Here is a 16129-nt window from a genome sequence, read left to right as displayed (position 1 = left end):
TCTCAAATCATAATTAATTCATACAGGGGTATAAACACAGAAAGGCAGGATGTGGGGAAGGGAATGACACTGGAGTGTGGATGTTCAGGGGGAATACAGATATCTTCAGAACCGGGTATCGGCTGGGTGAAGGTTCAGGGGACAAGTCACTATGACTCTGCCTATGACTTGCTTGTCCTTATCTAAGTTGGTATTGTCTGCCAAGGTTACCTATTTACAAGGTCTGAACATAGTGTTACCTGAGGACCCAGCTATACCACTCCTGAGCATATACCCAAAAGACGTTTCAACATACAACAAGGACACATGCTCCACCATGTTCATAGCAACCTTATTTATAAAAGCCAGAAGTTGGAAAGAACCCAGATGTCCTTCAACAGAAGAATGGATGCAGAAAATGTGGTACATTTATACAATGGAGTACTACTCAGCTATTAAAAACACTGAGTTCACGAAATTCCTAGGCAAATGGATGGAGCTGGAAAGTATCATCTTGAGTGAAGAGACCCAATCTTAAAGAACCTTTTAAAAAGCAAAGTCTTGAAGGGTAATTTTTGTTTTTAGTTTTCTTTTTTGTTTTTGCTTTTCTGTTTTTTTCTGCCTTGCTCTAAATTCACTTTGCATTTTTGGTGAGGCCAAGCACTGCTCTCTGAGGGTGGCACATTCAGGGAATGCCATAAAAGGGACAGAAAGAATGCAAAGGACAAGGCATGGCCAATCTCACAGCAACTGAAGTTGTCTACACTGAGCTTGTCACTAGTCAGTGACTGGGGAGACGTGTATGGGTCCTTACAACTCCCTGATGAATTATTGACTACTGAAGGATTCTGGGAAAGTATAGACATTGTCGTGAGTTGTGTAACCACCAGGCACCAGTGAACCCAGAGTTACACAGACAGCTTGGTTAGAGCTCAGTGGGTCACAAAACAAAACAAAAGACATGAATGTGAAAAAAAGGCTTGTATGGAGGAAGAGGGGTTTCACAGGAGTGGAAGGAAGATAAGAGAGGGTAGAGGATCAGTGTCAACAGAATGTACTACATACATGTGTGACATTTTCCAAAAGCTAATATGATAAAATTATAATTAAAAAACATGTCATGTTCTTAAACTATACTTTATCCTTGGCATAAATGTCTACCATATTTAGTTTTTTAATTAATATATAGAATTAAGGGCACCAAATGCTCACAATACATGCAGTTTTATATGTGTGTGTCTAAGAATTTATGTATCTATATTTGTGTGTGTGTGTGTGTGTGTGTGTGTGTGTGTCTGTCTGTCTATATCAAGGTTTGGAAATAAATAAGAATCATCTTTCTCTCTTTAACTTTATAAGTTTCAGAGATGACTTAGTGAAAATGCTAGGGTTTTCCTACCATGTTCCTTTCCTGCCTTTATTGCTTCTCTGTCAACAGTGACATCATCGCCTACCACCATAGTGAGATTTGTAGTATTAGTGTGAAGCCATCAAGCCTCTGCGCAGCAGCCTCCTGGGACATGTTCAGGGAAGAGTGCTCCCTGGTGATGTACAGATAACTGTACAGATCATTGACCCAGAAATAGAAAAAAGATCTGCCCTTAGAGATGTGGGAATTTTCTGTTCTGTATCTGGATCTTCACTGGGAGAAGGCTCTCCCCCGATAATTAGAGGTCTTCTTTTAACTCCCAGACTCTGGTTATTGAGAACTTGGATCCATACAGGTTGTAATCTATGGCATCCAATTCTTCACAAATGACTTCTCAGATGTTGGTCAGAGGTGGGTAAGTTCCAGTAATGCTGATAGAAGGGTCTCCAAACACGAATTGAGCTCCAGAGAGTCAGCCAGTGACCGTAGACTCTGTGGATAGATATCAAGGTGCACAGTGGGGGTGGGGGGTCAATCTGACAATAATTCAGATTCATCACTGAAAACCAGATACCAATACCCACAGTGACAAGAAAACAAAACAATTTCAATACATGCAGGAGTGTGTGTGCTGTCAGGAGCACATGAACAAAGAATAGTATATTGGATACATAAAAAGAAATATTCATGAAAAGAGATCAGCTGGCATAGATGGTGTCTTTTCTTTCTTATACATTTCCATTTGTCTTTTGAGATGAGGCCAAATAACCAATTAGTCATGGTGGTAGGAGAAAGCAATTTGATGGCCAAAATAGGGGGATAAGTAATGTTAGTGGTAAATTCAAACTTACTTTAAAATGTATCAAATTACTTTGAAACTTTAACAAAACTTTACAATTCTCTAGATATAGTATTTCAGAAAATACAATTCATATAATAAGTAAAGTCTGAAGTTTAAAAAGAATAACCATTAAATTGAAAATTACATACCAAGGAAAATTGGGATTGAAAGTCACAAGAAATCACAGCAATGTAAAACTAAACTTACAGATTTTTACTTCTTTTACTACTTTTTGCAGATGCACATTTTTTTTATTTTTTATTTAGTTGTTGTTGGATGTTTGGTTTGTTCATTTGGTTTTGGTTTTTAAGTAGGTTGCTTTTATCATGGAAAGTTTTTCTTCCTTCCTCAACTTGATAGACAGTTTTGTTGGGTACAGTAAAATTAGGTTGATATCAGTAATCTTTTAGAATTTGAAGTACCTTATACCAGGGTCTTCTGGCTTTTTAAATTTTTTCATTAAGAAATCAGCCATTATTCTGGTAGGTTTTCTCTTTTTGTGACGTGTGTGTGTGTGTTTATTTTTCTGCTTTCAATACTCTTTCTTTGTTCTGTATACTTGGTGTTTTAAGTATCATATGCCATGAGAAGTTTATTTGGGCTTATCTATTTGGGATTTTGTGTGTTTCTTGTATCTGTATAGATTTGTCTTTCCTTAATAAATAGACATTTACTTCTATGATCCTATTGAATAAATGGTCTACATCATGAACCCAGGATTCTTCTTCATCTATATCTATGATTCAAATCTTTGGTCTTTTCACAGTGTACAACAGTTCCTGCATGTTTCTTTTGTGTGTTTTTGAAATTTTTCATATTCTTCAATTTTTCTATGTTACCTTCAAGTTCTGATATTCTGCCTTCTATTTGATCCAATCTATTTAAAAGACATTCCTCTGAATTTTCCAATTGATTTATCAATTTTTTTCACTCCCATCTTCATTTCAACTTGAATTCTCTTAAATATTTCCATTAACTGAATTTAGTTTTCAAATCTCAAATTGTCTTCATTAGTTCATTCAATATTTTTTTTTATTTTTTTTTATAATATATATTTTTTTATTTTCTTTTTTTTTTAACATGAAATGCTTTTTTATAGCATGTTTTACAAGGGGAGGGGGTAAGAGGGTCCAGGTGGTGGAAAAGTACAAAATCTTCTTGGCCTGTGCCTTGAAACATGTCATGGTCTATATGGTACACTGCCTTGAATTATGATCTACCTGCAGTTCTTCAGAAGATATGGTACACTGCTTGAGTTATGGTCTCCCTGCTATTCTTAAGAAGACATGGTACTCTGCTTTGAGTCTATCTGCAGTTGCTAAGCAGGATCTTGCAGCTGCCAAGCTTCAGAGGACATTATGCAGGTGGGGAAAGGTAGGGGGTAAGGGTAAGGGCGAGGGTCCTGGCTTCTGGCATCTCCCCCTTCACTGTTTAGTTAGAGAAGGCGTCTTATGTTCAATCCCAACTATGTGAGTTTTGAATTTGGATGTCTAATTATGGGGGGTCTTAGACAAGTTCACAACCCCAAAACACTGATGTGAGACAAGTCACATTGATGGTCGAAGGCTTTAGGCTGTCGACGATGGGCACCATCAAGGGACTCTGATGTGGGTGAAAGGAGGGTGAGAGCCCTGTCTTAGGCCATGTAGGCTGCATCCACTCCCAGCACCACGCACTCCTTTTCGGCTGCATTGGGTGGGCCCCTGGGAAGTGGACCTACAATAATCCCGTCATTGGGCTAACTCACAGCCATCCTAGTCTCTTGTATATGTTCAAGTTACCAACCATTTGTCAGTTTGGGGTGTAATATTGTCATAAAGGAAGGCTCCCCAATGTTAGCGGCCATATCAAGGGTGGCCTTGGTTTAGGAAAAAGCCAATTTTTGTTGTGGTGATCAAGAGGGCAAAGCCAGGCATACCAGGTACCCTTCTGGAGGGCGTGGAAGTCTAGGGGTCGACCATAGGGGGAGGCAGGGGAGCTGACAGCTGTGTCAGTCTCCTGCGGAGTCACTTCTGGATCCTCTGCAATTTTCAGCTGATGGTAATGAACTTCAACTGCCTTCTTGATGGCAGCATCAACCTGGTTCCATGGACGACAGGTCACGGGTGATGATCTCTGTCTTGCTCAATCTTGATGTCGTGCGCACATCCTCTCAATGAGGGTCCGTCCGGATGGGTCCTTGCCTCGAGCCCCACGTCTGGGTGCCACTTGACCCGACCGGCGGGTCCTGGTTATTCGTGGGGGCGAGGAGGACTGCAACCTGCTATTCTTCAGAAGATATGGTACACTGCTTGAGTTATGGTCTCCCTGCTATTCTTCAGATGATATGGTACACTGCTTTGAGTCTATCTGCAGTTGCCAAGCAGGATCTTGCAGTTGCCCAGCTTCAGGGGACCTTGTGCAGGTGGGAAAAGGTAGGGGGTGAGGGTAAGGGCAAGCGAGGCTCCTGGCTTCTGGTCCATCTGGGTTAGAACTTCTAATAGCAGGCATCACGGGTGATTCAATTTTACCTGGAAAGAAAAAAGAAGGGGATTCTCAGGGAGATTTCTCTTCCCTGGATGTAAATTGTTATTCATCGTATTTATGATTGGGCCTGGCTTTGTGAGGGTATCTATTTTTTTCATTAATATTTGTGGTAGCCGGTTAGCTGTGCCTTCTGTGGTATTGGGCAGGCATATCAGTCCTCGGCTCCATAAGGGAACTGGGACTGGGGCATTCCCTTTATGGGTATGAGGGTCCTTCCCCATATCTGTGGCAAAGTTTTGTTGGTCTTGGTGGTGCCCGAGGTCACCAACATGGTCAGCAAGAGATTTGCCATGAGCTTTCAGCTTTAGAGACAGAAAAGTGAACAAGGCATGATGGAGAGTATTTCAGGGGGACTCCTTCTGAGGGGGTACCGTTCCCCCTCTTTTGTTTTTAAAGCCAATTTTTCAGAGTTCTTGTAAAATCAGGGCAGAAGCGCCAACAGTTGCTCCTTCCACACTCAGAGAGTCATGAAGGCCTTATTTAAGGATATATAAATCTATATTAATAATCTTTTGTCAAAGGACTTTTATAGCTCCACTGACAATTAATCAGACTATATGATATATCGATTAGAAATAGCTTTTTCTACTTTTTGTGAGATTACCTCTCTTTTGTCAATTAACTGTTGAGGAAGTTAGGGTTTACCTCTCTCTTGAGAATATTGAACAGAGATTTAAATTCTTTTGTGGAGAGCTTAAAATAGTATCTTAGCCAATTTGCATCTCCTAGAAACTTTTGAAATTAATTTAAAATAAATAGACTCCCTTTTTTTTAAATTCTTTATCTGTGTGGGGTTTTTATTGGGTATTATACGTATTTACCTTTCAATGTTGTCTCCTTTCTCATTCTCCCCCCAAATCCCTTATCCCCTACCCCTTCCTCCTAATTTTTGTGATGGTGTGCTCCAAACATCCTCCCAGTCCCATCTCCCTGCTCTCGAATTCCAACACAGTAGGGGATCCAAACTTTTGGGGACCTTGGCCCTCCACTTTCACTGGAGTCTAACAAGGTCACCCTCAATTCCCTATACAGGTGCGTGAGTCCCTCCCTTTGTGCTCTCTGGTTGGTGGTTTAGACTTTGGGAGTTCTGGTTGAAACTTTTGATGCTCCTTCTAAAAAGGACCAACGCATTCATACTTTGGTCTTCCTTCTTCTATGTGAGTTTTATGTGGTCTATATGAAGATTCTTAGAAATTGTGAGCTTTTGGGCTAATATCCACTTATCAGTGAGTGCATACCATGTATGTTCCTTTGAGATTGGGTCATCTCACTCAAGATGATATTTTCCAGCTCCATCCATTTGCCTAGGAATTTTGTGAACTGATTGTTTTTAATAGCTGAGTAGTACTCCATTGTATAAATGTACCACATTTTCTGCATCCATTCTTCTGTTGAAGGGCATCTGGGTTCTTTCCAACTTCTGGCTATTATAAATAAGGCTGCTATGAACATGGTGGAGCATGTGTCCCTGTTGTATGTTGAAACTTCTTTTGGGTATATGCCCAGGAGTGGTATAGCTGGGTCCCTAGGTAACGCTATGTTCAATTTTCTGAGATACCGCCAGACTGCCTTCCATAGTGGTTGTACCAGTTTACAATCCCACCAACAGTGGAGGAGTGTTCCTCTTTCTCCACATCCTCGCCAACATGTTCTGTCACCTGTGTTTTTGATCTTAGCCATTCTGACTGGTGTGAGGTGGAATCTCAGTGTTGTTTTCATTTGCATTTCCCTGATAACTAGGGATGCTGAACACTTCTTTAGGTGCTTCTCAACCATTCGAGCTTCCTCAGTTGAGAATTCTTTGTTCAGGTCTGTGCTCCATTTTTTAATAGGGTCCTATTGACTGTGTCCTTTGCTTTACAGAAGCTTTGCAGCTTTATGAGGTCCCATTTGTCAATTTTTGGTCTTAGAGCACAGGCCATTGGCGTTCTGTTCAGGAACTTTTTCCCTGTGCCTATGTATTCCAGGCTTTTTCCCAGTTTCTCTTCTATTAGTTTCAGTGTGGCTGGTTTTAGGTGGAGGTCCTTAATCCACTTGGAATTGAGCTTTGTACAAGGAGATAAGTATGGATCAATTTACATTTTTCTACATGCTGACCACCAGTTGGACCAGCACCATTTGTTGAAAATGCTATCTTTTTTCCATTCGATGGTTTTAGCCCCTTTGTCAAAGATTAAGTTACCATAGGTATGGGGGTTCATTTCTGGGTCTTCTATTCTATTCCACTGATCCTCCTGCCTGTCTCTGTTCCAATACCATGCAGTTTTTATCACTATTGCTTTGTAGTACAGCTTGAAGTCGGGGATGGTGATTCCTCCAGAAGTTCTTTTATTGCTGAGAGTAGTTTTCGCAATCCTGGGTTTTTTGTTATTCCAAATAAATTTTAAGATTGCTCTTTCTATCTCTGAGAAGAATTGAGTGGGAATTTTGATGGGGATTGCATTAAATCTGTAGATGGCTTTTGGCAAAATAGCCATTTTTACTATATTAATCCTTCCAATCCATGAGCATGGGAGATCTTTCCATCTTCTGAGATCGGCTTCGATTTCTTTCTTCAGGGGAATGAAGTTCTTGTCATACAGGTCTTTTACTTGCTTGGTTAGGTTCACACCAAGGTATTTTATATTATCTGTGACTATTTTGAAGGGTGTCATTTCCATAATTTCTTTCTCAGCCAGTTTATCTTTTGAGTAGAGGAAGGCTACTGATTTGCTTGAGTTAATTTTATATCCAGCCACTTTGCTAAAGTTGTTTATCAGGTTTAGGAGTTCTCTGGTGGAAGTTTTGGGGTCACTTAAGTATACTATCATATCATCTGCAAATAGTGAGATTTTGACTTCTTCCTTTCCAATTTGTATCCCTTTGACCTCCTTGTGTTGCCTAATTGCTCTGGCTAGGACTTCCAATACTATATTAAATAAGTAGGGGGAGAGTGGGCAGCCTTGCCTAGTCCCTGATCTTAGTGGGATTGCTTCAAGTTTCTCTCCATTTAGTTTAAGCTGGCTACTGGTCTGCTGTATATTGCTTTTACTATGTTTAGGTATGGACCTTGAATTCCTGACCTTTCCAAGACTTTTATCATGAAGGGGTGTTGAATTTTGTCAAATGCTTTCTCAGCATCTAGTGAGATGATCATGTGGTTTTTTTCTTTGAGTTTGTTTATATAATGGATTACATTGATGGATTTCCGAATATTGAACCAACCCTGCATTCCTGGGATGAAGCCAACTTGATCGTGATGGATAATTGTTTTGATGTGTTCTTGAATTCGGTTCGCTAGAATTTTATTGAGTAATTTTGCATCAATGTTCATAAGGGAGATTGGCCTGAAGTTCTCTTTCTTTGTTGGGTCTTTGTGTGGCTTAGGTATGAGTGTAATTGTGGCTTCAAAGAATGAGTTGGGTAGTGTACCTTCTGTTTCTATTTTGTGGAATAGTTTGAAAAGAATTGGGATTAGGTCTTCCTTGAAGGTCTGATAGAATTCTGCACTAAAACCGTCTGGTCCCGGGCTTTTCTTTGTAGGGAGACTTTTAATGACTGCTTCTATTTCTTTTGGGGTTATGGGACTGTTTAGATGGTTTATCTGGTCCTGATTTAACATTGGCAACTGGTATTTGTCTAGGAAATTGTCCATTTCATTCAAATTTTCCAATTTTGTTGAATATAGGCTTTTGTAGTAGGATCTGATGATTTTTTTAATTTCCTCAGTTTCTGTTGTTATGTCCCCCTTTTGAGTTCTGATTTTATTAATTTGGATACTGTCTCTCTGCCCTCTGATTAGTCTAGCTAAGGGTTTATCTATCTTGTTGATTTTCTCAAAGAACCAGCTCCTGGTTTTATTGATTCTTTGGATAGTTCTTTTTGTTTCAATTTGGTTGATTTCAGCCCTGAGTTTAATTATTTCCTGCCTTCTACTCCTCTTGGGTGTATTAGCTTCTTTTTGTTCTAGGTCTTTCAGGTGCTCTGTCAAGCTGTTAGTGTATGCTCCCTCCAGTTTCTTTTTGTAGGCACTTAGAGCTATGAATTTTCCTCTTAGCACTGCTTTCATTGTATCCCATAAATTTTGGTATGATGTGTCATCATTTTCATTAAATTCTAAAAAGTTTTTAATTTCTTTCTTTATTTCTTCCCTTACCTGATTATCAAGGAGTAGGGTGTTGTTCAGTTTCCATGTAAATGTGGGCTTTCCATTCTCTTTGTCATTTTTGAAGACCAGCCTTAGACCATGGTGATCTGATAGGATGCAGGGAATTATTTCAATTTTCTTATATCTGTTGAGGCCTGTCTTGTGCCCAATTATATGGTCTATTTTGGAGAAGGTACCATGAGGTGCTGAGAAAAAGGTATATTCTTTTGCTTTAGGGTGAAATGTTCTATAGATATCTGTTAAGTCCATTTGGTTCATAACTTCTGTTAGTTTTACTGTATCTCTATTTAGTTTCTGTTTCCATGATTTATCCATTGCTGAGAGTGGGGTGTTGAAGTCTCCCACTATTATTATGTGAGGTGCAATGTGTGTTTTGAGCTTTAGTAAGGTTTCTTTTATGAAATTCGATGCTCTTGTATTTGGCGCATAGATATTCAGAATTGAGAGTTCATGTTGGTTGACTTTTCCTTTGACAAGTATGAAATGCCCTTCCTTATCCTTTTTGATAGTTTTAAGTTGAAAGTTGATTTTATTCGATATTAGAATGGCTACTCCCGCTTGTTTCTTAGTGCCATTTGCTTGAAAAATTGTTTTCCAACCTTTTACTCTAAGGTAGTGTCTGTCTTTGTCACTGAGGTGGGTTTCCTGTAAGCAGCAAAAAGCTGGGTCCTGTTTGCGTATCCAGTCCGTTAGCCTATGCCTTTTTATTGGGGAATTGAGTCCATTGATGTTAAGAGATATTAAGGAGAGGGTGTTCTTGCTTCCTGTCATTTTTGCTAATAGTGGAGACATCATTTGTGTGGTTATCTTCTTTTGGGTTTGATGGAAAAGGATTATTTTCTTGCTCTTTCTGGGGTATGATTGCCCTCCTTGTATTGGAGCTTTCCTGCTATTATCCTTTGTAAAGCTGGATTTGTGGGAAGATACTGTGTAAATTCAGTTTTGTCATGGAATATCTTAGTTTCTCCGTCTATGGTAATTGAGAGTTTTGCTGGGTAAAGTAGCTTGGGCTGGCATTTATGTTCTCTTAGGGTTTGTATGATATTTGTCCAGGATCTTCTGGCTTTTATAGTATCTGGTGAGAAGTCAGGTGTAATTCTGATAGGTTTGCCTTTATATGTTATTTGGCCTTTTTCCCTTACTGCTTTTAAAATTCTGTCTTTGTTTTGTACATTTTGAGTCTTGATTATTATGTGACGGGAGGTATTTCTTTTTTGATCTAGTCTGTTTGGCGTTCTGTAGGCTTCTTGTGTGATTATGGGCATCTCATTCCTTAGGTTAGGGAAGTTTTCCTCAATAATTTTGTTGAAGATATTTACTGGCCCTTTAAGTTGGGAATCTTCACTCTCATCTATACCTATTATCCTTAGGTTTGGTCTTCTCATTGCGTCCTGGATTTCCTGGATATTTTGAGATAGCAACTTTTTGCATTTTGCATTTTCTTTGATAGTTGTGTCAATATTTTCTAAGGTATCTTCTGCACCTGAGATTCTTTCTTCTATCTCTTGTATTCTGTTGGTGATGCTTGTGTCTATGACTCCTGATTTCTTTTTTAGGTTTTCTATCTCCAGGATAGTCTCCCTTTGTGATTTCTTTATTGTTTCCACTTCCATTTTTATATCCTGGATGGTTTTGTTCAATTCCTTCATCTGTTTGTTTGTGTTTTCTTGTAATTCTTTAAAGGATTTTTGTGTTTCTTTAAGGACTTCATCCTGTTTTCCTGTGTTCTCCTCAAGTTTTTTGATAGTGTTATTTACTTCCTTCTTGTAGTCCTCTAGCATCATCATTAGAAATGATTTTAGATCTGGTTCTTGTTTTCCTGGTGATATGGGGAGTTCAGGACTTTCTAATGTGGGAGAACTAGGTTCTGATAATGGCAAGTACCTTGGGTTGCTGGTGCTTGTGTTCTTGCGCTTGCCTTTCGCCATCTGGATCACCTTTGTGCTATCAGAGCTGTCTCTGACTGGGGCCTGTCTTTCCTATTATCTAGGTTGTGTCAGAACTGTTTGGGATGGGTTTTGCTGCTTGAGTTAGAGATGAGGCCCAAGATGTGCTTGGTGCTCAGGTGGAAACCGGAAGGGGCCGGGGCTCCGGGTCAGGAGCGGATTCCTGGATCCCAATGAGTCCCAGTGGGTCCCAGTGGGTCCCAGTTGCTCCCTGATTGGGGGCGAGCACTGCCACCTCCTAGCCTAAGAAACTGCTTGAGCTAGCTTGAGCCACGGAGAGCCCCGCTCCCTCTAGGTTCTGTGAGATTGGGTGCAGAGCTGACTCCCGGGATCTGCTCTGGCACAGACCGGAAGGAACCCACGCTCCGGGCCCTGGAGTGAACTCCTGGGTCCCAGTGGGTCCTAGCCACTCCCTGTTCGGGGGCAAGCACTGCCACCTCCTAGCCCAAGACCCTACTTGGCACAGAGGTCCTGCGAGCCCCGCTTCCTCTGGAGTCTGCGAGATTGGGTGCAGAGCTGCCTCCCGGGATCCGCGAGTGCTCGGGCCCAGACCGGATGGAGCCCGCTCCAGGCCAGGAGCGAATTCCTGGGTCCCAGTGGGTCCCTGTTGCTCCCTGTTTGGGGTGAGTGCTGCTTTTTCCTTACCTGGGATGCTGCGTGAGTTCAAGCTCCTGGGAGTCCCTGTTTTTCTTGGTTTTCTGCGGTTGGGTACGGAGCTGCTGCCTGCGACCTGCTCTAGGCTCGGTCCCAAACCTCAATATTTATTTTTGTTTTCCTCTATATCAATCAGATATTTATTGTTTTTATTTTTATGTTCATTGAGATGTTTGTTTGTGTCTTCTTCAAATGTCTTGAGTTCTGATGATGTGTATCATTGCTGCTTTAAACTATATGTATTGATATTCATACAGGTAATTATCATTGGAAACCATTTCTTTAGGACTGACAGGTTTATGAGGAGAAATACTGTCATAGCTTTCATAATGTTTTCATTTTTGTTATATGACCTAGACATGTGACCTTCTTTAGTTATATGTCTGATGTGAGATTCTAGGCTGTCTTTGCTAATTGAACAGTATCTAACTGTAGCACAAGACATCCTCAAACTCATGATCCTCCTGAGTAAGCCTCCAAAGTATTGAGGTTTGTGTACATACCAGACCACTAATCCCATGATGTTATTTATCTCACCTGGACACATGGTAAATGAGTTAGCTCTGTTCTTTGACTTTTCTGTCAATAAAATTCTTTCTGTAGCTTTCTCATTAACACAACTAATATTATCATGTTATATAGCCCCTGTGTTTTAAACATAGCAGAATTTAGACAATTGTGTTCCACCATTGAAAGCAAGTAGTACATTGGCACTGGTCTTTCTAGAAGTTGTAGATTGATGGAAACATGAAAATAAAACTCCAAGTTGAACAATTCTGTAAGAGTTCAGATTAACAATATTCCTCAGCAAATGTCATTAACAATAAAATGTAAATCAGAAGCCTATAAAAATAAGGAAAAATACACATTAAGATATACATTAAAATATGAAATATATACAGCATTTAAAAAAGAGATTCAACATGCCGTGGTAGGCAAAATAATTTAAACGATGGAAAATTCATTCAATATTTTCATATCTTAGAAACTGGAAATGTACTATATATTAATAGAGATTTAAAAAGCATTACATAAGAAACAATAGGAATTGAAAAGCAGAAAATGGAGAGTGGATGAAAAGAGATATTTTTAGGAAATATCTCCCCTCTTCCTTATCTCAGTGATAACGTTGATGGTCATGGTGATGATGATGGTGATTATTAGAGCTACTAAAACTACATTTAGGACTGAGTAAGCACACCACAAATCTATAAGTTCCAGCTTTCAGAACATCCCTGTGTGTTACCCCAACCATGGACTCAGTATTGTTACCCCTAGTCCATATATTTTAAAAATTGTTACAACTATCGACTAATATATAACATGTATACAGTGTTTATAATATAGATTCATTTATGTGGATAGATAGGTAGACAGTCTTACCTTACCTTCATTTACCACCTTTATAAATGGGGACAGAGATGCCAATCTCAGATCTGTTTTGATATTTAAATAATACTTATAAACATGAAAAAATTTCCTTAAATGCCACCTACATGTCTTTTTCCCCCCCAAAAAAAACCAATCTGAAGTATTATTATTCTTTTCAGTGAAAAGTAAAATTAAAAGAACTCTTTGGCCTATTATGTACTGAGGTAAAGGCTAGGGATGAACACAAAGAGAAATCTAATGAAGGGTCAGTGAGTGTGAAAGCTACTAAAACTGAGTTTTATGCGAACAAATCACAAAATAGCTAATTATAACATATATTTGGAAATAATTCCATACTACATTAGGAAAGGAAATGGGATATAATATAGGCACATGTCAATCTAAATGACATATTTCTAAAGCAGTTTTTAAAGACTATATTATAGCCACCAAATTAGAATACATTGTACTCAAAGCAACATCAAGACAACACAATCCACTGAACTGCTGTAGTGACATCATTGTCTGGACCCAACAAGCCTAGTCAATGTCTGGCTGCTACCTGTGTCCCAGAGTCTACCATAAAATTTACTCTCTGTAGTTAACAGTTAAGTAATAGGATGATTTGCTCACACACATTACCTCATCATGTTACAAGTGATGACTCAGACCAGAAAACAAAGCAATTGATAAATTCAATTCTGAGAGTCAGCTAGCCAGTAATAAAAAACCACCACATTCTACATCTGAAAAACTAGATACAGCACTAACACAAAGGAAGCCAGTAACTGCTCATCATATTGCTCCATCTTTCAAAGACCATGAATCATAAAAGGTCTAAAATAAATCTGTGAGTATCTAGTGCTATTTGTGCAATGATTGTAATATTAAGGCAAGATTTTACATTTCTAAGAGGGAGCATTGTTTTATAGAATTGTGTAATAGTCTCCAGTTGTTTCTAAATTCCTTAATTTTATTCCATAGTTCCACTGTCTATCTAACCAACCCCTTCTTTACTCCACTGTCATATAAAATTTATCTTCTGCTTTGCACGAAATGTATCATTTCCCTCAACAACTTGTTGAGTCATCATCTCCTAATTCTAGCCCAGTTATGTGGTATATGTTGTACAATGTACATGTACACACATACACACACACAAACACACACACATATTAGGGGATGGAGGGAGAGAAGGAGAGACTCCATATTGGTCATATACATTATATTCTGATTAGCTAGTGTAATTATCAGTAAATAATTGCTAAATTAATGTATATAAGTCCTTCCTTAAAGACTGAAGAGACAAAAGACAGAAGTACGATTGTTGCAAATTTGAAAGTTTTCCAAATGGTTTTCTATAAGTATGAGGCAAATTTTTCAAAGTTAAAGTATTTCTTATTCCCTCTGTAGGTGTCATGTGCTATATTATGGGATTAAAAAATGGATTTTCTGTTTCTGAAACAATTCCACAACATACTATGAAAGAAGCTAGCGTCTCTCAATGGAAGCCAGAAAACTGCAAGAAATACATCTGTAATCAGTTCACACCAACATGCTTCATTCCAACAAGACACAGTTCCATCCTTCCTCCTTCTTCCTAATAGGGATCCCAGGACTGGAAGATTTGCACATGTGGATCAGCTTCCCCTTCTTCACAGTGTATCTAATAGCTGTCTTGGGAAACATCATCATCTTATTTGTGATCCAAACAGAACGCAGCCTCCATCAACCTATGTTCTACTTCTTGGCCATGTTGGCATGCACTGATTTGGGCTTATCCACAGCCACCATCCCCAAGATGCTGGGCATCTTCTGGTTCAATCTCAGGGAGATTGAGTTTGGAGCCTGCATCACTCAGATGTACACTATCCATATGTGCACCGGCCTGGAATCTGTGGTACTGACAGTTATGGCCATAGATCGCTATATTGCTATATGTAACCCATTGAGATATAGCATGATTCTCACCAACAAGGTGATAGCTATTCTGGGTGTAATCATCATAGTCAGAACTTTGGTGTTTGTGACTCCATTTATATTTCTGATCTTGAGGTTGCCTTTCTGTGGTGTCCGGATTGTCCCACATACCTACTGTGAACACATGGGTTTGGCAAAGCTAGCATGTGCCAATATCAGGGTCAATGTTATTTATGGATTAGTTGCTTTCTCAGTGGGATACATTGATTTATCTGTGATTGGATTTTCCTACATCCGGATTCTCCAAACAGTCTTTCACCTTCCATCCTGGGATGCTCGGTTTAAGGCACTTAGCACATGTGGCTCCCATGTCAGTGTCATGTTGGCCTTTTACCTACCAGCTCTCTTCTCATTCATGACACACCGCTTTGGCCACAATATCCCTCACTACATCCACATACTTCTAGCCAACCTGTATGTGGTGGTTCCTCCTGCCCTGAACCCTGTTATCTATGGAGTCAGGACAAAACAGATAAGGGAGAGAGTACTAAGAATGCTTAACCCTGAGATGCACTGAAATTTAATTCCAAGATCTTCCATAACAGTCCAATAAGAAAATAATGATGTCCAGTCAGAAGTAAACATTAGAAACACATTCTGTTAAATTTCTACAAGTCAGCAAGTGAACAATAAATTCTGGAAAAACAAATTGTCCACTTCCCCTCACTATCACCATAAAAGCCAATCCATTACATCAGCCTCCATGGTTCTTACGTTAGTACACATCATCCAAAGATATTACATGAAGATTCCAAAATCTTGTCCCTAGTCCAGCTTCCCTTTAAGCCCATGATAGCATAAAATTCCTAGAGGGAGAAAAGAAGGTTGGAAAAAGTTGGTGCCCACTAACTACCTTGAATCGTGTCTTCCCACACATGTCAGAGTCAAAGTTATAGTGAAAAAATGGCATGGAATATTATCTAAACCAAGAATACAGTGGTAAAAGATAAACTAAATGTCATAAAACATATATTCATTTAACCTCACGTCTGGCCTTTTCTGGAAGTTTGAGCTGAAAACTACAATAAAAGTCTTTGAAGGCAGGTGTGACTATTTGAAATCCATGTAAAGCAGAAACAGGAGGACTGGAACACATCTAGGCTCGTCTTAAACTACACAAGATGAGTATGTTCCAGACCAGTCTGGGATACACAGTGAGCTCCTGGCTCTCAAAAAAAAACATAAAAAAAAGAAAGAGAGGGGGGGGAGGGAGAGAGAGAGAGAGAGAGAGAGAGAGAGAGAGGAAACCTACAAACAAAACCTAGAAAAACCTTTTTGAGCTTCAATATTCCTCCCCACAAAATGTTTTAAAAAAA

General features: G+C 39.4%; 1 protein-coding gene across 1 annotated transcript; it reads left to right on the top strand.

Annotated features, from left to right (window-relative positions):
• The first annotated feature begins 14382 nt into the window (after positions 1-14382).
• Positions 14383-15330, top strand: LOC114627671 (olfactory receptor 52E5). The gene has a single exon (XM_028775556.1). It carries the CDS (start codon positions 14389-14391, stop codon positions 15328-15330), a length of 942 nt encoding a protein of 313 aa, XP_028631389.1. The 5' UTR covers positions 14383-14388.
• Positions 15331-16129: the final 799 nt, after the last annotated feature.

This window comes from Grammomys surdaster, unplaced genomic scaffold (assembly GCF_004785775.1).
Source record: "Grammomys surdaster isolate TR1022 unplaced genomic scaffold, NIH_TR_1.0 256, whole genome shotgun sequence".
In the NCBI taxonomy this organism is placed as follows: Eukaryota; Metazoa; Chordata; class Mammalia; order Rodentia; family Muridae; genus Grammomys; species Grammomys surdaster.
The sequence above is the reverse complement of the archived record's forward strand: the minus strand, read 5'-3'. Positions and strand labels throughout refer to the sequence as shown.